Source organism: Anoplopoma fimbria, chromosome 8, assembly GCF_027596085.1.
Source record: "Anoplopoma fimbria isolate UVic2021 breed Golden Eagle Sablefish chromosome 8, Afim_UVic_2022, whole genome shotgun sequence".
NCBI classification, from domain to species: domain Eukaryota; kingdom Metazoa; phylum Chordata; class Actinopteri; order Perciformes; family Anoplopomatidae; genus Anoplopoma; species Anoplopoma fimbria.
The window spans coordinates 18378134-18399633 of record NC_072456.1 but is presented as its reverse complement, the minus strand read 5'-3'; the positions used below and the strand labels follow the sequence as shown (position 1 = coordinate 18399633).

The 21500-nt window shown below is 41.6% G+C and overlaps 1 protein-coding gene across 1 annotated transcript in view; it reads left to right on the top strand.

Moving 5' to 3' along the window:
• The window catches only part of fbn2b (fibrillin 2b), a 62957-nt gene that overhangs the window by 29410 nt on the left and 12047 nt on the right, over positions 1 to 21500 (top strand). The window contains exons 8-39 of the mRNA XM_054602300.1: positions 1742 to 1867; positions 5629 to 5754; positions 9470 to 9622; positions 10727 to 10969; positions 11090 to 11233; positions 11440 to 11559; positions 11719 to 11844; positions 11931 to 12053; positions 12815 to 13090; positions 13188 to 13241; positions 13336 to 13461; positions 13818 to 13943; positions 14314 to 14433; positions 15457 to 15594; positions 15992 to 16042; positions 16235 to 16360; positions 16463 to 16690; positions 16919 to 17044; positions 17151 to 17279; positions 17491 to 17616; positions 17849 to 17974; positions 18075 to 18197; positions 18421 to 18546; positions 18729 to 18854; positions 19293 to 19415; positions 19597 to 19719; positions 19830 to 19955; positions 20056 to 20178; positions 20556 to 20678; positions 20796 to 20957; positions 21101 to 21169; positions 21305 to 21430. Coding sequence (XP_054458275.1) covers positions 1742 to 1867; positions 5629 to 5754; positions 9470 to 9622; positions 10727 to 10969; positions 11090 to 11233; positions 11440 to 11559; positions 11719 to 11844; positions 11931 to 12053; positions 12815 to 13090; positions 13188 to 13241; positions 13336 to 13461; positions 13818 to 13943; positions 14314 to 14433; positions 15457 to 15594; positions 15992 to 16042; positions 16235 to 16360; positions 16463 to 16690; positions 16919 to 17044; positions 17151 to 17279; positions 17491 to 17616; positions 17849 to 17974; positions 18075 to 18197; positions 18421 to 18546; positions 18729 to 18854; positions 19293 to 19415; positions 19597 to 19719; positions 19830 to 19955; positions 20056 to 20178; positions 20556 to 20678; positions 20796 to 20957; positions 21101 to 21169; positions 21305 to 21430 — 4263 coding nt within the window. The remainder of the gene's footprint in view (positions 1 to 1741; positions 1868 to 5628; positions 5755 to 9469; positions 9623 to 10726; positions 10970 to 11089; positions 11234 to 11439; positions 11560 to 11718; positions 11845 to 11930; positions 12054 to 12814; positions 13091 to 13187; positions 13242 to 13335; positions 13462 to 13817; positions 13944 to 14313; positions 14434 to 15456; positions 15595 to 15991; positions 16043 to 16234; positions 16361 to 16462; positions 16691 to 16918; positions 17045 to 17150; positions 17280 to 17490; positions 17617 to 17848; positions 17975 to 18074; positions 18198 to 18420; positions 18547 to 18728; positions 18855 to 19292; positions 19416 to 19596; positions 19720 to 19829; positions 19956 to 20055; positions 20179 to 20555; positions 20679 to 20795; positions 20958 to 21100; positions 21170 to 21304; positions 21431 to 21500) is intronic.

Genomic DNA, 21500 nt, shown 5'->3' with positions numbered 1-21500 from the left:
CAGTCTGTTCATCATGTTGAGGCATTTGGCTCTGTCTCAATGCAGGCACAAAGGGAGCGATGGTGAATATATTTACAGTCACATTGTTATTTATTCTTGTCAGGAGCAAGTCCGTTAAAGTATTTAAATTGAGTTAGATCGCCAAAATAATTTCCATGTTTCAATACAATGTTTTACAAATTCTGTTCATTCTTAACTCTTGTCGAGGGCCATGGAGGAAATTGTTTCCAATAACTGGAAATTATATGGATATAATGTAATACCACAATCCATCTAGCTATATGTTTAAGGGTGAATACAACATTTATGAGGGAAATTCAGAAAGGTAACACATCTGGGATTAGTAACTGGTTTGTATGTAGATCCACAACTTCCTGTCTTTTGGATGTGGCCGCCAGTATGTTAGAGTTATATCAGTTTGAGACACTCACTCATCTCTCTGTGACTAACATATCTCCTCTCTAATTCTCTAACTCTCTGTACTTCTTTCTCTCTCTCAGTCTCTGTTTATATATTTTCCCCACTGTCTCTCTCTCTCTCTCTCACACACAAATGCACCAAAGCCACCTAATCGCTAGAGAGCCCAGAGCAACGTCTCTCTGGCAGAAGAACAAAGCTCACCTGACCATGAATCCAACTTTGAGGATTGCATGCACTCCAGGCACCACATCAGGTTGTTGGCTGGGAGATTATTTATTTATTTTTCTCTCAGCCTTTTGCCGAAGAAGCAGAGATTGAGTTAATTCAAATGAATGGAAACAGGCTGTTATATATTTATATCTATATCTACATCATAATCTCTATCTCAATCTCAATCCCAATCTCTATCTCTATCTCTATCTCTATCTCTATCTCTATCTCTATCTCTATCTCTATCTCTATCTTTCTCTATATACCGCTATATAATTACACACACATAGTACACAGTTGAGCTATCTGGACCTTTAAACACGTCCTCACAGTTTAATTGTTTCAAATGTTTAGTCTTTGAATCAACAATTGTCCCTCAAAGATTTCATTTACAAGTAGCAGGTTTTACAAGGACATAAAAAGAACAATGTGAGACTTGGAAGCAACATAACAGCTCATGTTCTTATTAAACCTGCTCAGATTAAACTGGGAAACACATCAAGATTGGTTTGATCTGCAGATATTTAGCAATATATCTGTATGGCAAACGTAAATATCTCCAGGCCAAGACACATATTGACAATGCCTGGGTCCTGCTTGGTGACTGGCAATGTGGTGAATATAAACCCACTGTTTGTGGATCAGGAACAGAGGTATCCAGAGTTTCTTGCAGGATCCCGCCCTCTGACGTATGCCCAATACTGTGGAAAGTGACTCACATGAATGCTGGGAAAAAACGTACATTTATAAAGCCATTTCCTGTTGAAACAAGAGCTTGAATCGGTCTTTCTGGAAAGGGTCTTAGACATCACAGCCGACGCCAAGTTAGGTCTCGCTTTTAAGAGATTTAAGCGATAGAAAGTGTGTAAAACATGCTGTAAAATGTGCTTTGATCCTTATGATTAATATATATAACGTATATTTTTATAGAATAGTTTGATGTTAGTCTGAGTCTTATTTTTTGTAGTTTTTTGGGGTATAACTAACATACTGTAGGATGTCTCATCTCTCAAATCAATGCTATGCAGATGCCAGTAATTATTAGAACATTTATCCATTCCTGTTTCAGCTTCTCCTCACAAAAGTCTATGTCTTTCTGTCCTTCTCTTAGATGTGGATGAGTGCCAGGCGGTGCCAGGTCTTTGTGCCGGAGGTAACTGCATCAACACTGTGGGATCCTACGAGTGTAAATGTCCAGCGGGCCACCGTCAGAGTGAAACAAGCCACAAATGTGAAGGTAAGTGGAATTACCGCAAAAACATGTTTAATGATTATAGAACTAATCTGCATAATGAGGACCAAGGGTATTAAAAAAGAAACGATGAAGACTAGCGGCCGTCTTTAAAGCGCTGCCAAGATTGTCAAATTTGCAAGATGATAAGAGTCAGGGGAACTATTATTAAAGTAGATAAAGCAGCGTAGTTTGAATTGGGGCCCAAACATAGTTTTCACTAGAAGTTGGCTGTTGAAGAAAGTGTCCTTGAGCTACACATTTATTTCCTGATGGCTCCATGGTTGATGATCTGTAGCTCATCCTCTAATATCTTTATAGAGGAGGAAAAAGAGAAGTTCAATCTGTGTTATTATCCTATATGTAAGTTATTATTATCAACTCAGATAACGACTAATAACTAAAAAGATTTTTATTTTCATTTAATGATTGAAAAGCATCGCAAAATATATTGACTTTCCTGTTACTAATGCAGATTACTTGAGCATGTAAACTCATCAACAATCCAAAATAATCCAGTGGAACTAAAATTAGATTTTGTTGACTTGACTGGTAACACAGTAAAGTAACACAGTAACGATGCACTTCATGATAACTTTGGGTTTGCTGGGATCAGCTTTGAAATCTCTAAGTGACAACATGTTCAGAGTTTAAGAAGTCTGGACATGTGCACATAAACACACACACAGAGTGGATTCACATTACAACTTGTTGATTGGATGGAATTTAAACAATGCCCAGGCTAAACAGTCTGATAGTTAGCCAGGAAGGGGTTGTGTCTGTTGGACTGAAGCCGATGTGTTCTTAGTGTTTAGGGAGGATTAAAGAAAGCTCTTGAACAGTTTCAGCCAGATGACATCTATTCTACTGAACAGGAAGGCTGAACTGGCTATCGAAGTGCATCAGTGTATGAATTATTATCTAATCTCTCCTTTTATTAACTTGTGGCATGATTTAGAGATGCACGGAATATATAGAGAAAACATTCAGATTAATGGGAAGCAATTACCATGACACATCAGAAAGTGATTTATGTCACAGTGAATAACAGAGGAAACGGGGAGGATGACTTCACTAAATTCAGTCCCAGTTTCAGTTGTGGTTTTGGATAAACGCCATCAACGGTTCAGGATTTACAGTCAGGAGAAAATGAGATGCTGAGCACTGCTCATAGACAGTTGGGTGTGGATGTTGTAGCAAAATTCCAGCACAGAGAGGGCTGAGCCGTTTTAAAACAAGGACGCTCTGAGACAAGATATAAACACAATCTTTCTACTCCCTACGTGGTCATTTTCACCTTAAATTTTATACACTCAGCTTCTTTTCTTCTCTTTATGCACGGTGTGATCTTAATTTTCTTCAGCAAAGGTGATCTGGGTCAAAACAAGACTAGAGCTACAAGCTACAAGAGTATTTTCTTCCTTGGTTGAAAAAGAAAAGTCATAAAATGTGATATATGTTCTTTGCAGTTTCCCATTCTAATTTTGCCTGAGAAACAAAAGATAAAAAACAACAATAAAAAAGTGAGAAGAGAAAGAGTTCAGTGTTTGTAAAGCTTGTTAAAACAAAAGAACATTTGTGACGTGTACCTGAAGTCATGGATTGGCAGGAAACACATGTTTAGTGAAATCTCAATCAGACCTGGTCCTTTGGGGGAGTTTTATTGAAATACCCCTCTAGCTAATGCACAAACAAGCCTCACTTAGAGCTTTCACAGTGAAATTACTGAGGTTTTTGGAGCAGTTAAGATAAAGTGCAGTTAAGATGTCATGGGCGTCTGATCGTTTGGGGAACAAGGCACCTAGTTTAACGGCCTGCTTTTAGTTCAGACTCTGCTTAAAAGTCTATCCTTTTCCCCCCCTTCTCTTTCTGCTTTTTTTCTGCTTCTCCCTTCATTTTCCTTCCATAAATACAGTCCTTTGGCTCAAAACCAGCTGTTAGTGCTGAACAAAGAAATACTTACGGCATCTGGGAGACTTTCTCATTACACACGCAGACCTCCCTGTTGCCATGACACTCCTGAATTTCACACACTCGTACAAACACACACATAAACAAACATTTCGACACATCAGAGTTTAAACTGGATGAAACAACGGAAACTGGTTAAATTATACAAATACTTTATCTTTGTTTTTTTGGAATATATTATGGGTATGTACACACAGTTAAACATGGCAGACTTGATGGCTCAGTGGTACATATTTATCCAGGTGACAGACATTTCCCTCCACACACTGGGTCGGTACCAGAGCGCTACGTCTGTGGGGAGTGTAATGTCTGGCGTCTTGTTGTTGCTGCTGAGAGAAAGGTTTATTTGGCGGGGGTATTTACAGCCTCACCTAGCTGTCAGACAGGAGTCAGCAGGAGAAGAACAGCCTCTTAGCTTCCCACAGCAGGCACATGGATGGAAGCTACACACTCCTAGAAAGACAAACACTAACACACCCTTCACTTTCCAACTAAACGCGCAGGTCAGACACACACACACACACACACACACACACACACACACATTACCTCACGCAACACGTCTGAGCTATTGCTGTAATTATGCCCCGTAGTGGGGCAGTAATTACGTATGCATTTAAATAAGCGTGACACATCATAAAAAACCCAATACCTTCTGGAACTCCACTTTGGGTTCCCCCGTCATGGAGCAATGGGGCCCCCTCCCCACTGAATAATACAGCTTAATGACATCATAAAGGTGGGCCCTGCCCAGCACCCACCCAGGTACTCTCAGCCATCGTACACATTTATGAGTCTAACTATGGCACGTTAAAATAAGGTCAGCTTATTCACTGTAACCTTGGCAGGTTTTTTACTTTTAGTACGGCCATTTGTAGACTTGAAGCAATGTAGATACCACAGTTGCACATGTAATTAAACCAAATGCTGAGTTGTATTATACATATGTTTTACCTTATAGAGTAGCAGGTTTTCTTATTATCCACGCCCATATATTTGGTTGCTGTCCACATTTGGGGTCCTCAAAGGACTGCGCTGTTGTCTTATCCTGCTGTACAACAAGTGGTTTTCAGTAGAACAATCACTTATTATTGTAATTATAGCTTATCTATTTTTCTCTTATGCTCTTTGATAAAGCTGGATATCTTGAAATTAATTTATCACATGATACCTTGTTGATATTTCACTTTTATTAAAGAAAGAAGCCAAACTTCCCAAATGTCACAAACAGTCGACCAAAGCATTTGTCTGAATAAAGCAAAGCCTAATATTGGCACAAATGTATTGAAATCGGTAGACAAAAGAAGACTACGAAGGCATTCAATCCCAGGTTTCTACGGACACAAATAAGTCAAACTACTATGTAGAACTAGACTTATGTGTATGTTTTATATATAATTTGATGGTTATCACATTGTGGGAGCGGTTAACCTGATACATAATATGTCAGAGCTATTTTAGCATCAGTTTCCTTTGTAGGAACCATTCACTGCTTCAGTTCTTTTCACTGAACTTTACAGTTTGTGACTCACAAGCTTGAGTTTTAGCCTGAACAGAACAAACCAGAAGTAAATCAATTCCACTTTAGTTGACTGCAGATCTGTTTGATTTGCTTTATTATTCCTCAGGGAGAAATGGTTGCTCCAAGGCAATAAAACTTTCACTGCAGCGTGCTACTGTATCTTTCCAAAAAAAAAAATATTCACTTTGAAAGAAAATGAAGTTCTGTGCTGGCGGGAGGCGTTCTTGACAGATGTGTCCTGTGATGTGATGTTTATGATGTAACTACGTTTCAGACATTGATGAATGCAGCACCATCCCCAATGTGTGTGATGGAGGAGAATGCACCAACACTGCCGGTAGCTACGTCTGCACCTGTCCACGAGGCTACGTCTCCAGCACGGATGGATCCAGATGTGTGGGTGAGTCTCATACACATACATACACACACATTAACAGATTTCCAACACTCTCATATGAGCATTACCTCAGCCCATGGCTAGCTAAAAGCTACACATCTGGCTGCTAACTTCCCTCCCTCCAACTCTGCTTGTTGTGAGTGGAGTTCCGATGAGTCAAGCTGGCCTGTGGTCACCATGTGCAGACCAACACACAGCACGCACTATTTGGCCTTGACAGCATTAATCCACTCTAATGTTAGTGCCCCTCTGACTCATTCACATACATTGCATACTTAACTGACATGTCCCATGAAACATGACCAGGTGTTAATGTATTCCTGCGATCCTCACCAATCATGGCAGCCACAGTGAAACACAACCAGGTGTTAATACATTATTTCAAGATTTCTGCCCCAAAACGGACATCTCAGGGTCTGTCTGTTTCACCCTATCTGCATCACAGGCTCAGCTCAACTCTCCTCCAATAAAAGTTCCTGTAGCAAACTAAAACCTCTGGATTAGTATAATTGGAAGTACATGTTAGCTCCCAGTTATTTTCTAGTTTTCATGAAATCTGTCTTCCCTCATCTGTGGAGCTGTTCTGTTTTTTTTATTTTTCATCTTTGGAAAACGTTTCAGAGGAAATTGGTCGAAAAATACCAAGAAGACCAATGCCCAGAGTCTCACATGCGCCCACACATGCACTTAAACATAAACAAAAACAGGGTGGGGGCTGTTCTCATAGGTATTGGGTGATTGTTTAGCTTCAAAGTAACAAGCATAGGGTGTTGTCTAAGGGAAAGCTGAGAGGAAATAGAGGAAAGAGGAAAAAGCTGGCAACACTAGCATGTTGAAACCAATACAATTTTAAAGCCACAAGTATGTGGACACCAGCATAATAATCCACTATGGGATTGTTCAACATCTTATTTCAAAATCATAGGAGTACTGCTGTAAACAAATATATATAAATATTAAATAAAATTAAATAAATGGTAATGGGAGCAGTAACAATCAACATATGGAAGAAGAAGAAGAAGAAGAAGAAGAAGAAGAAGAAGAAGAAGAAGAAGAAGAAGAAGAAGAAGAAGAAGAAGAAGAAGAAGAAGAAGAAGAAGAAGAAGAATAGGAAGAACAAGAACAAGAACAAGAAAAATAGGATGAATAGGTGATGAAGATTGGTTGTGTTTTTCCTCAAACAGATATTGATAGTGGAGTGAAAGATACTGTTAGAAAGATCATTACAAATATAGTGCTAACTGGCAGCCTGGTTCCTGTGCCAATGTGTGTGTGTATGGGAGAAAGGGGTGCTCCAATCAACCAATCCAAAAAGTTTTCCATCTGTCTTCCGTTATGCATGACCAAATTTTTATTTTTTTCCTTTTTCCTCCGTTATCCCCTTTCTTCCTCTTTGCCCTGAAGAGATATGCTGCTCTCTCTCTCTACTGATATCTCTAATTTTTTGGATCTCACCAAATCTCCTTCTCTAAGCTACGGGTTGAGTGATTTACAGTCGAAAGTCTCTCTGTTAACTCTTCAACTGTGCAAGTTTCCATCTCTGTGAGGGTATTTTCTCTTGCTCTGACTCCTCTGGCTGTTGTGTGTTGTTTTTCCTTTTCTTAAGTGTCTTCGCACTCTCATCCTCCTTATCCTTAACTGTTTCCTTTGGACCTTATTTTTCCATCCATCCTCTGACATCTGGATCCTGACCTTGTTTTCCTTCAGTTGTGGTTTTCAGTTGCTCTGAAATAAAACAGGTGCCAGACAACCTCAATGTAGCTTTCCTCCGTCTCGGTCCCGCATCCAAAATGGACAAGACTAGATTGGGAGGACACAGAGCCAGAGATAAGTAAACCCAAACAAAACCAGACTAGACCGGGCCAGGGCCAAACCAGTGGTCACACTTAAACAACAAACCTGGGCCTAGAAACTCAGCGGGTTTCCCCCTCATGTGTCTGACACACTTTGACGCAGTTTCCCTTACTGTCTGATCTATTTGCCTTTTTTTGTGGTCAGAGTATAAAGTGAATTAAAGAGAGTAAATTGTTTTAATAGGGCTGATCACTCACCCTCATGTCTTTGAAGCAGGATGTATACAGCTCTGGTCCTAGATGCCATCGTATGTGGCTGTTGGCCTGTGTTTTTTGGGATGTACTGTACCGTGGTAAAGCAGGCCAGCGGGAGCTGTTGGGGGCCCTGACAGTAATCAGAGCCTAATGCCCTGTCACACAGTGGAAGCCTTTAAACAAACAAGAAGACCTGTCCAGTCAGTCAGTCTGTAAAAACACCTCATCAAATGAAAGCATTTGCCTGTGTAGTGGAGCAACACTAGCGAGCAAACCACAGTCTGGATCCAATTTAAGTCATCATCATCCTCATCAGAATTCCCCCCCGTCCCCCCTCTCTTTTCCCTCCAACCGGCCTCCTGCTCCATCATTCCTACGGGATGTTTTTCAGATTGCGTTTGTGTGTATTCGTGTACCCATATGTGTGTATGTACATATTTTGTACAAGCCTATGTGTGTGTATTTAGTGCATGTTTTGTCTACTTGACCGTGAATATTCATGGGAATGCATATCTGTGCGTGTAATTGTGTAAATGTGTGTAAGTGTGTGTGTACTGTACATTATGTGCTCCCAGACAGTGCCTCATGTTCTATCTAATTGGCAAGAATTGGTCCACATGGAACTGATTAATTCCAGACTGCTGGCTCATTAGTGTGTTAATCGACGTGTGCCCCTCCCTCCACTCCCCCCCTTCATTCTGGTTTCCCTTTTTTCTCCCCCTTCTTTTCTGTAGATGCACTTTAAATTCTCTTTCACACATACTTCTCACTTTCTAAAATAATTATCTTCCTCTCACTCTGCCTTTTCCACTTTTTTGGTATTTCCCTTAAATACCCAGAAACCCCCTGTCTTCCTCCTCTCCATTTACTCCTCACACACGCTCTTTGAACCCCGGCCCCCTCTCCTGCCCCATTGACCCTGACCTGGAAAACTCTAACAAATAAGAACCCCTTTTGGAGGCCCTTCAGATGCCTGCAGTTATTCGAGACCCCGTGCAACCTTTCCCACTGCCAGCCCATAAAGGAGCTTCCTTCACAGCCACCATGGAAGGGCCAGGCCAGCCCTCTAAATTACAGCACTGCTGGTTTAAGAGCAGTGATTATCTGTAACCTTTTCCCACATATAAATCTGTGGCAGTGTTGGTAATGGGGCTTGATTTGTTACCTGAAGTCCTGCGTTTAAAAAGTAATTTACACCAGGCTGAAAAAGTGGTGTTTACCGCACTCTCTGGTTGAAAGTTTCAAGTTTCCAGCCTGATGTATCGCTGACCATTCCCAGCATAAGTGGTGGGAGTTGTGTGACGTACCTATAACTACACCTAACAGTGATGTTACAGTGTACTGACACACCCTGGAGTGCACTGGTACATCACTAGAGCAAGTTAAGAGTCAAAACCACTAAAACCAAGAAATTTAATCTTCTGTTAAATTGTTCGATTTTATTCTGGTAAAGATGTAGCAAAATGTTCAATTTGAAGAATTTCCTTCTTTAGAACTTTACCTGTTAGATGTTTTATTTCTTCTTAAACACTTTAAGATACATATTGTGTGTTGTATAAAGTATCTTATACTAATACATCGCTTACAGTTTTCATCTTAATCTCTAAAATGAAAATACTCTGATGACCTCGAGTCATCAAATTATGTTAAAGCATCTCCTTCTCCTTCAGATCAGCGTGTGGGCACCTGTTTCTCCGCCTTGGCTAACGGCCGCTGTGCTGCTGAGCTGAACGGTCAGTACACCAAGATGCAGTGTTGCTGTGACACAGGACGCTGCTGGGCTTTGGGACAGATCCCTGAGATGTGCCCTGTCAGGGGGTCCGGTGAGTACAAATAAAAACAACATACACAGAACAGAGGATACATGTTTCATATGCTAGCTGATGCCCAAACAAAGTGATGGATATGTGCTTTGAAATCAGTACAGAACATCAATCACCTTCTTCCCTTCACTGCTGAAAAAGAACTGGCAGGCTCCACAATAGATTGTCCATGACTTGGCATGAGCACAGGCTGTAATAAATAAATAAATAAAGCCATGACAGCGTCAACTTTCCACAAGCCAAATTAGTTTAATACAGCGATGTAAAACTAGACAACACTGATGCCGAGAGTGCGTTGAGTTTGCTTGTGTGTGTGACAGCGAGGGTAAGAGCATCTACTCAAACTGATGAGCATGATGTCATGAGCATAAACTAAAGAGAAAAAGATGTTAAAGATTTGTGCGAAGATAATAACCCATCATCTCATCAGTCAAGCTTCAAAAAACTCTTCCTCTGCGTGAGATTGTGTGATCCAAAAGTGATCTGTTACAGAATGTTCTGCTGATTTCAGTGGCACCGCCAAAATAAGATGCATGTGTTTGATTTAGTGTAACTGTAAACAAAGCTTAACATATACAGGATTGTGTATGCATACTGCACACACATATACATATAAACACATAACTACACAAATACATACATAAAGTACTAGCGCTGCATACATAAATGCCTTCATACATACAAACATAAACAATACACTAGACTTACTGTAACTACATGCCAAGTATAGTAGAGTTGATCATTATGCATGCACATTTTTTCTTATTACATGGTTAGGCTTTGCTCCAGTGAAAATATATTTGAAACCAGTAAAAAATGTAGATGGTCAACTTATTAAAAAAACTTTAACTAAAGAACATCTAAATGTAATGCAGATGCAATGGCCTTTGTAAAATCTGTAATTCCAGGAAACATTGAGTACATTTCAAATAATTTTACACTGTAGGAATTTGAGTGATCCCACAAGCTTTTCTTGGTTGGCACAACTTGAGAGCCTATCAATATGTTCTTCCTCAGCTTCATCTGGCAGGGAACAAATGAAACGCAACCTACAGTAGAATGCATCGACTGATTTTTTCCTTGTGATCTTTGTCTCCTTTGTAGATGAGTTCAGGCGTCTGTGCATTGTGGGTGTTCCCCAAGGACACGGACTCCCTCAAGTCTACCCCAATGGACACTTCCCCAACAACAACGGTAACGGGTTCAACTATGGATACAAGTTCCCCAGTGGACCAAATGGTAACGGCAACGGGGGCAATGGCGGAGTAGGCTTTGGTGGGAACGGTGGGAGCTTTGGTGGGAACGGAGGAAGCTTTGGAGGCAATGGAGGAGGACACCAACATATAGGTGAGTCACTCTGTGGGTTTCAATAAGCTGGTACTAGATTAAAGGGCTCATTTCCTGTAGGAACCTTTTTTTTCTGTGTTGTATTTTTGTTTTGTTAATTTGTCTGTCCTTTATTCTCAGGCACGGTTTCTGTGAACGACACCATCGATGTGTGCAGACATTTCACCAACCTGTGTCTCAATGGACGGTGCATTCCCACACCCACCAGCTACCGATGCGAGTGCAACATGGGCTACAAACAGGATGGTCGTGGGGAGTGTATCGGTAAGAGACATGCTCTATACTGTATAAATGCACATGTTTCTCAATACCTACCAGAGCCATATAGGCAGACATAGTGACTATATGAGACAGTACCAGAGTTAATTCCATGCACTGCACTGCCATCTTCTGCTGAGTTAAGGAATTTAATGCAAGTATAGGTGCAGGTGAAAAGTGCTGAAGTGTGAATTATGTTTTTTTCTCCCCAGATACGGATGAGTGTGTGAGTAATCCATGTATCAATGGAGACTGTGTCAACACACCTGGAGGGTACCACTGCAAGTGCCACGAGGGCTTCAGCGGAACCCCCACCAAACAAGCATGCAATGGTTTGTCACCCTGTGCTGTCAAGCTGCATTACTGTTCCCCAAGATGTCTCCTTAAAATGAATACGTTGCATATATTTATCACTGTAGTATGTTTATTACTGGTGGTTAAGATTTAATACACTAATCCACATCCTTCCTTCCTCTTCCCTCTTTCTTTAGATATTGATGAGTGCATTGTGAATGGTGTGATGTGTCGCAACGGCCGCTGTGTCAACACAGAGGGAAGCTTTCAGTGTATTTGCAATGCTGGCTTCGAGCTCACTCCCGATGGAAAGAACTGCATCGGTAAGGAGCCATCACAGGTTGACCTTTAAATGAGCTGTCACCTTTTTACAAACCTGACCTGACATTGTCCTCCTGTTTCTCTCCAGATCACGACGAGTGCGCCACTACCAACATGTGTCACAATGGCATGTGTATCAATGAAGATGGCAGCTTCAAGTGTATCTGCAAGCCTGGCTTTGCTTTAGCACCCAACGGACGCTACTGCACCGGTATGAATGATTTATGAAGACAAATACAGACCTCAACTCTCGGGCCAAACAGCCTGCTGTATTGACAGATTCGGGGTTCTTTGAAATCCTTCAGATCCCTTTTTTTAAACTTATTCATGCTTATGTCTGACTCTTTGAATCATCCATAAAGTCCAGAAATTGATAGATGGATGAATGTAGTCTCTTTTGAGTAGAAAAGCATCAAGAGTAGCCGCCAGACAATTGCAGTCACACCGTAACACAGACAGCACAGTTGCATATCCAAAATACAACACTTATCAATCTAGTTATTGCTAACTCTCCTTGACCTGATGCCTCATCAAGCTCCCAGTGATGTTTTTTCTAAAACTGTATGTTGGATGTTTTTCGATATTAGACAGTTGTATAAGTAGAAGAATAATTGGACTATTTAATCTATTCTGAAAATGAAGTTTTTTTTCCTTTCCTTTTTCACTTGTTGCTCACAAATTAGCTATGAGATCAGTGAAAATGTTATCCTATAAAAACAGTGACTTTCATAATCCAAGATCGTTAAAACCATATTTTAAAGACAATTTCTTGTACCTACTATGTGTTAAGTATCTGAAATGATAAAATAAATCACCATTAGATTTATTTTTTATCGGAAACTCATATCCTTATATATTTAGGGATGATTTCTCCTTCAGTTTACTAATAGAAATAGCCCTTTCTGTATGCACATAAGCTCATAAACTGAAGTTAACATGTGACGGATACATTGTGTGCCCTCTCTCCATCAGACATCGATGAGTGTCTAACTCCTGGCATCTGTATGAACGGACGCTGCATCAACTCTGAGGGCTCCTTCCGCTGTGAGTGCCCTCCCGGCCTGGCTATCGATGTAGATGGGAGAGTGTGTGTGGACACGCACATGAGAACCACTTGCTACGGAGCCATAAAGATGGGCACGTGTTCACGGCCGTTCCCCGGTGCAGTGACCAAGTCTGAGTGCTGCTGTGCCAATGCTGAACACGGCTTTGGAGAGCCTTGCCATCCCTGCCCCTCCAGAAACTCAGGTACAATCTGTCATTCGCTTGATAATGTTCATTTCCATTCTTACAAATCTTGGTTTATTTTGTGAATGCAATCTGGCTCATCTGATGTTTCTTTCAGCTGAGTTCCAGGCTGTATGCAGCAGTGGTATTGGCATTACAGCTGATGGCAGAGGTGAGTTTGTTGTTCATGAATGTGAATGTTCCCACAGTGCTGTTTCGAAACACTCTAATAAGTGTTAATCTACATAATCCCTGTCCTCTCTTAGACATCAACGAGTGTGCCCTGGACCCAGACATTTGTTCGAACGGCATATGTGAGAACCTGAGAGGAAGCTACCGCTGCATCTGTAATATCGGTTACGAGTCTGACACCAGTGGCAAAAACTGTGTTGGTGAGTCAGAGTGGAGTAGATTGTTTTTAATGAAGTGAAACTATGTACCATTCTGTTAAAGTGACCACTGTGGCAGCAGCACAAGGAGAGAAAAGTCATCAAATTGTACCTAAATATATCTTTCTGGTCAAACCAGACCAAGTTAGGCTGTAGCAGCAGCAATGAGTGAATTGAGTTAAGGAAGTATGTGTTTTAACGTCTATTATGTGAAATGTCGATGTATTTATTGAAAAGCTAGTCTCGCTTAAAGGACAATGCTGTTGATTTGAATGATAGCCATTCAATTAGAAATGTCTTCAACATTACATTTCTGTCCTCTTTTTTACAAACCGGTGCCTTCTCCCGCCTCCCTGCAGATATCAACGAGTGCCTGGTGAACCGTCTGCTTTGTGACAACGGTCTCTGCAGAAACACCCCCGGTTCCTACACCTGCTCCTGTCCTAAAGGATATGTCTTCAAACCTGACTCAGAGACCTGCGAAGGTGAGCTCTCACACACGCACACACACACACACACACACACACACACACACACACACACACACACACACACACACACACACACACACACACACACACACACACACACACACACACACACATTCTCTCTGACTCAGAAACACATTTACGTGTCAGTGCTGCCTCCCATCCACAAGTTTTATCATTTTTTACCAACAATCAAGATCATTATGAGGTGACATTATTACCAGATGTGTTGGATTTGGTTTCCAGTAAACATGTGACTCATGGAAAAGAGACACACGCACTGTTTGTAACAACCAAATTGTGATGATGATCCATTTGAATCAGCCTCTCAGCCTTGACATCATGAGTCTGTTTGAACATGTTTCAGATATCAACGAGTGCGATTCAAGCCCTTGCATCAATGGAGCGTGTCGCAATGTGGCCGGGTCCTTCAACTGCGAGTGCACCCACGGGAGTAAGCTGGACTCCACCAACACCATCTGCGTGGGTAAGACATCCGTCCTCCCAAGTGCCTGACACACATTAGAGCAGCACAGCAGGGACCCAGAAACTGCCTGGAAATAATAAGTACACACTGAGAGTGTCAACGGGAAATAATTGGTGCAGGAGCCTTCTGTAATCATTCTAATTGAGGTTTACTCTCCCCTTTTGTAAACAAATACGAAGGCTGTTCAGGTTTCCAGGAGCCATCCAGATACATTATCATCTTCAGATGTTGGGCAAAATGGCACACACTTGATTTTTTAGTGAAATACTTGCATGCATGGCCTTGGTTCACACGGAGAATGCTTTACTTCACAGAGATCTGCCCCCAGATTCAAAATGACATGCGGTATGTAAGACTCTCTGCTGAGGTTAAATATCCCACTTGTTTGGAGGTTTTTTTGGGGGAAATCTTTCTGAGAAAGCTACACGCTAATACAGAATACAGATGTTTTTGTAACTGGAAGGGAGAATGAGTCATTAAATAAAGACTCTCATATATACTGCATGAGCTGGCTCCGTCAAAGATCTACAAATTCCTCTGGTGTGGTTTATTTTTGTTTTCTGTTTTAGAGCCCATCACTCAGCGGGGGAGGAAAGCGGGAGTAAATTGTGGTTTTGTGTTTGGGTGGCCTTGTGGTCTCGGATAAAGGTGTCACTGTTATGACTGTACAATCTTTCAGTTCATAAGGAATAGAAAGGCATAGGATTAAATGTAATGATGCATGACTTTAGTTTACTCAGCTCAGTGTGTGGCAAAAGACATACGTTTTTATGGCAGTGAGGAAAGTTAAAGATGACATTTTGATTGTGTTTGTGGTGTATTTTGTTGCCATAGTTAAAGAAACCCTGTGGAGATCTTGACATTTTGACCACTGGTGGTGTTGTGGAGTAGTGTTTTCATGAGCACATAACTGTTTTGTTTATATCTTGTGCACAGTTAACACAGAATGTTCACCGTGTTTACAAGAAAACCCCACAAGGATTCTATAATCAAATCTTCTCCGTTGTAACTTCGGCTCCACAGACAGCATGAAGAGCACATGCTGGCTGACGATACAAGACAACCGCTGCGAGGTCAACATCAACGGAGCCACACTGAAGTCTGAGTGCTGCTCCACACTGGGAGCCGCCTGGGGCAGCCCCTGTGAACCCTGCGAGATCGGTCAGTTCTCACACCAGGATGCTGCTAATTTTTTCCTGCCGTTGTTTGATTCTCTGACCAATTTTTTTTAAAAACTTGACAAGGTTTCAGACCTCTGAGTTAAGGTTTAAGATTTGTTGAAAATCTCTGAAATGTCATTTAGATCACTGATTTAAAATCACATTAAAGAGTGATTACAATTGTACACATTATAATGAGTACATTATTTATATATAATCAAAAGAATAAAAGATTAAATTAAATTATTTTGAATGTTTTAATATTTAATGTCTTCCTAATATTGTGGCAAACTCAATGTATGCATACATACTCTTCATGCGCTTATATATAAATATATATATTTTTTATTTTATTTTTATTTTTTATTACAACTCTTAATGTTTTCATGTCCCCTCAGACACCGCCTGCTCTCGAGGGTTTGCTCGTATGAAGGGCCTTGTCTGTGAAGGTAAGAACATTTGATACTTTGATGAACGGTGACAAACCTGCAGTGTTCCCTTCATCCAACATCGGCTCCCGTGAAATCATCTTTTTGTCCTTGTAATGTGCCTTAATGTTTTCCCTGAAGCTTTATTTTAAAGAAAGAAAAACATGTTTCACCTTGTAATTACGTTTTTTTAAAATGTCCTTCTCCCTCTAGACATTAATGAATGTGAGGTGTTCCCTGGAGTGTGCACAAATGGCCGCTGTGCGAACACCCAGGGCTCATTCCGCTGCGATTGCGCTGAGGGTCTGACCTTGGACAGTACGGGACGCACATGTGTGGGTAAGAGGACAGCACAGCACAACAGAGACATCACTTCGAATGAAACTTAAAAAAAGAAAGAGGTGTGACTTTGTTTTTGATTCTTATAACAAACTTTTCCAGACACACGTAGTGAGCAGTGCTACATGAAGTGGCATGAGGATGAGTGTGGCGAGCCGCTGCCCGGGAGATACCGCGTGGACATGTGCTGCTGTTCAGTGGGTTCTGCCTGGGGCATCGACTGTGAGGAGTGTCCCAAACCAGCCACCCCCGAGTTCAGATCAATCTGTCCCAGAGGGCCCGGCTTCGCCAACAGAGGAGAAATTCTGACCGGCAGGCCGTTCTACAAAGGTACCAAGGTTTTACAACACTCATCCAAAGGGCTTTGACACACCATGAGTGTGTACATTTGTTTGTAGAACCCTAAAATCAAAGTGGATTACTAGTCAGAAAAGTCTTATCTGTAATGTGTATACTTATACAAAATATCTATCCAGTAAATTGTATAATTTTGACCAAATTAGTTCATTTTGCGTTTTTGTTGCCATGGCCATTTTAACAATATGTCTTCCTCTCCAGATGTGAATGAGTGTAAGGTGTTCCAGGGCCTGTGTACTCATGGAACTTGCCGTAACACCATTGGAAGTTTCAAGTGTCGCTGCAACAGCGGCTTCGCTTTGACCGCAGAGGAGAGGAACTGCACAGGTACAACAATGGGAGTCCAATTTATTCAAATGAAATGACATTTTGATGTCACAATCAGTGAGCAGTTAGTGAGTGTTTCTGTTTTTTTAATGTCTTTGTGTTTCAGACATTGACGAGTGCCGCATCTCCCCGGACTTGTGTGGTCACGGTACTTGTGTCAACACACCCGGCAGCTTTGAGTGTGAATGTTTCGAAGGCTACGAGAGCGGCTTCATGATGATGAAGAACTGCATGGGTGAGTTGGAAACAAGTTTGCACTCATAATAACACATATTCAGGTTGTCCTCCCTGTTTGAATTCATGTCCACAATGTGAAGTTACAGTCCAGTTTGGCAGTTCACCTGATCTTTCCATTACTTTGATGTTCTTTTCCTCTCTTTATTCATAACTTCTTTCCCCTTCTTACCTCTTCATCCCTCCTTCCCTGTCTTCCTCTCTGGCAATAGACATTGATGAGTGTGAGAGAAATCCCCTGTTGTGTCGTGGAGGAACCTGCCTGAACACAGAAGGGAGTTATGAGTGTGAATGTCCCCCCGGACACTCGCTCAGCAACGATGGATCTGTCTGCGAAGGTGGATCATACGTCATTCAGCACACACACACACAAAAAACAGGCTCACTTGGTGTAATTTATCATACTTTATGCCAAATTTATTCAAACTGCTCTGCTTCACAGAGTCAGACTTTTCTCCTGTGCATCTTTTAATTTCTGTAAACTTGTGTTATATCTGTTATTCATCATTACCCTAAAGTACAATACACAATATTGTATATGTTGCCTAACTTGTTTGCTTGTCCTGCCAGATGTGAACGAGTGCCAGCTGAGTGACAACTTGTGCAAGCATGGCCAATGTGTCAACATGCCCGGAACCTACCAGTGCTCCTGTGACACTGGTTACCAGGCAACACCAGACCGACAGGGCTGCGTTGGTGAGTGGAATGAACTAACAAGGAGATCAGCTATTTGTGCACTTTACCTTCTTATCTAATGAGACCCAGATTTTAACTCTAACCGGGACCTTCTTTGCAGATATTGATGAGTGCACCATTATGAACGGAGGCTGTGAAACACACTGTACCAACTCAGAGGGCAGCTATGAGTGCAGCTGTAGTGAGGGCTACGCTCTCATGCCTGACCTCAGGACCTGCGCAGGTAATCAAGCACAGGATATGTTTGTTACACCTGTATTCAAATTAACTCTTTTTTTTCAGAAACTATAACTATTAATAAATGCAACAATGTCATAATTTGAGAGTTTCCATCACGTCCTGTAGTTACCCCATGAAAATAAAACACTGATGTCTTTCTCTTTTATCTTCTACGTGCTGTTTCCACCTGTATCACATTGAAATGTATTTTCTGCTGTTTCTGGTAGATATTGATGAGTGTGAGGAAACTCCAGACATCTGTGACGGAGGCCAGTGCACCAACATTCCCGGGGAATACCGCTGTCTGTGTTACGATGGCTTCATGGCCTCTATGGACATGAGGACGTGTATCGGTGAGAGGAAAAACAATACTTAGAATATGAATATAATGTGTAACTTTTCATGAATTTATTCATTCAGTTCCTCTGAGCTGATCTATGGGACTTCCTCTGTCAGACTCGTTATCGGTCACTCCAATCTCTAAAGGCCCGGACATTCATGTATTAACTGCGTCTGTCCATCCCTGTCTGCCCAGATGTGAACGAGTGTGACTTGAACCCAAACATCTGTCTCCATGGTGACTGCGAGAACACCAAAGGCTCCTTTATCTGCCACTGTCAGCTGGGATACTTTGTCAAGAAGGGATCCACTGGCTGCACAGGTACAAACACACACACCGACACACACTCTGTCACACACACACAGCCTGACACACACACTCTGACACAAACACACACCGACACACACATCACTCACACACACAAACAACAGCGACTGAGAGGTCTGGGCCTCTCTGTGTCCAAATCTGAGACAAGTGTTGAGACAGTTCACCCATGCATACACTAGTACCAGGTCTATGGTTTTAAATATGTTATATTATTATTGACTTACTGCTTATAGAACTTAAAACTATCGGCAAAGCAAAAAAGCTAAATTTCAACATCTCTTTGCTTTCCATTAATTCAGGAGCATTTTACACAAAACACTTAGGCTGCAATATTCTTGATATTCTCTTTTGTCATTTTGTTAAATGTTTAAAGAGAAATGTGTGTTACTGCCTGCTTAAAGTATTGGCTGATTGATCTTTATACCTCTCCAGATGTTGATGAGTGTGAGATCGGGGCTCATAACTGCGACATGCATGCTGCCTGCATCAACGTGCCTGGAAGCTTCAAATGTCGCTGTCGAGACGGCTGGGTGGGAGATGGCATTAAGTGTGTGGGTGAGTACATATTCAGATTCATTCTTTTTTACAGTTTTATTTTACAAAATAAGTTTTTAAGACAACATAAAGTAACACAATTATCTTCAGTGCACAAGAATATTTGAAATTTCTGACTGCTTTGATTGAGTTCTGCTATTAAGGTCACCTTTCTCACACTTTTTTCTCTCTCTTCCTGCAGATCAGGATGAGTGCTCAGCAGAGGACCACAACTGCAACCCTAATGCAGACTGTGTGAACACACCGGGATCCTACAGGTGTACATGCAAGGAGGGCTTTAATGGAGATGGATTTTCCTGCTCTGGTAAGAATGCTGTAACTTTTTAATAAATCATAATTGAATACTTGCCACTGTGTGTTGCCAGAAAGCTCCATGCACAGTAAGTTTAAAATGCACTTGTTGCTCTGTTTCAGACATGGATGAGTGTGCGGACAACGTGAACCTGTGTGAGAACGGACAGTGTCTGAATGCTCCAGGTGGCTACCGCTGCGAGTGCGAGATGGGCTTCACTCCTACAGAAGACAGCAAGGCCTGTCAAGGTGCTGCACTCACTCTGTCACAATTTATTCTCTTTGCTCTTCTTCTTTCATTCACGTAGTGTAACTAACATTTGCTCTCTCTGTGTCGTCTTTGCCGCAGACATCGATGAGTGTAATTTCCAAAACATCTGCGTGTTTGGAACGTGCCAGAACCTTCCTGGGATGTTCCGCTGTGTGTGTGATGATGGCTACGAACTGGACCGCAGCGGAGGGAACTGCACTGGTTAGTGTTGCGCTTCTGTAACTTTAGCCCTTAAATCACTTTAGTTTAGACATAGAACAGACTCTAATAGCTTGGCAGAGTTTTATTGACAATAACAGCCTTCATTCATGCATCGTATTACCATTTAAAAAAATTTGATGAAAGATATCCAACACATGCTAAGACCAAAGATGTGTCTAATACCATCTGTTTACTCCCTTCATTTCTCAGTCTTTGTACAGATCACCTTTAAATCATCCCTCTGTTAGTTTGTGACATAAGCAAGATTTAAAATCTTTAAAAGTAGTATTTGGTTACTCTTAAACTTATAGATTGCTACATTTCAGAAAGGGGTCTGTTATCTGGTGTGTGTTGCTGAGCTTGTTTGTGTGTTGCAGACATCAACGAGTGTGCGGACCCTGTGAACTGCATCAACGGGCTGTGTGTGAACACTCCAGGGAGCTACCTGTGTAACTGCCCGGCTGACTTTGAGCTCAACCCCACAGGAGTGGGCTGCGTGGGTGAGTCACACTTAAAGCTGGCCTAACCACTCTTTATTCTTTATTTCATTTAAACATTCCTGACACATGAAAGTGAAGAGTCCCATGTATTGATAAGCAAATATTTGTCTTTCTTAGATACCCGCGTGGGCAACTGCTTCCTGGACCATCTTGGTCGTGGTGATGGAGGAATCTCCTGCAGTGCGGAGATCGGCGTGGGCGTGACCCGAGCTTCCTGTTGCTGCTCCCTGGGAGGAGCCTGGGGAAACCCCTGTGAACTGTGCCCCGCCCCCAACTCCAGTATGTACCACAGGACTGATTGATGACCTTTATTTACTGCAAATTCACACAGTTACTCACATTTGTCTAAGCTAAAGTTATTTATTCAGACTTTTTTTCTGAAATGTACAGTCACACTAACTTGCTGTGTGTCTTGTCTGTAGCGGAATATAAGACTCTTTGTCCAGGAGGAGAGGGATTCAGACCCAACCCCATCACTGTTATCCTGGAAGGTACGTCATCCAGCTTTCTCTGTTTTTAAAGTTTTGTTTTGAATTAACAATGGAAACCGCAAGTGCCTCCAGTGTAGCAGCAAAACACTAAACAATGTCCTATATTTTTATGATTAACTTTGAATTATTCTCTAGATATTGATGAGTGCCAGGAGCTGCCAGGTCTCTGCCAGGGTGGCAACTGTATTAACACCTTTGGTAGTTTCCAGTGTGAGTGTCCAGCAGGCTACTATCTCAATGAGGAGACTCGCATCTGTGAAGGTAAGAGAGGAAAGAGAAATCACACTGAATTAGTTTATTGAAAATGAACAACCTGCTCTCACCTCACATA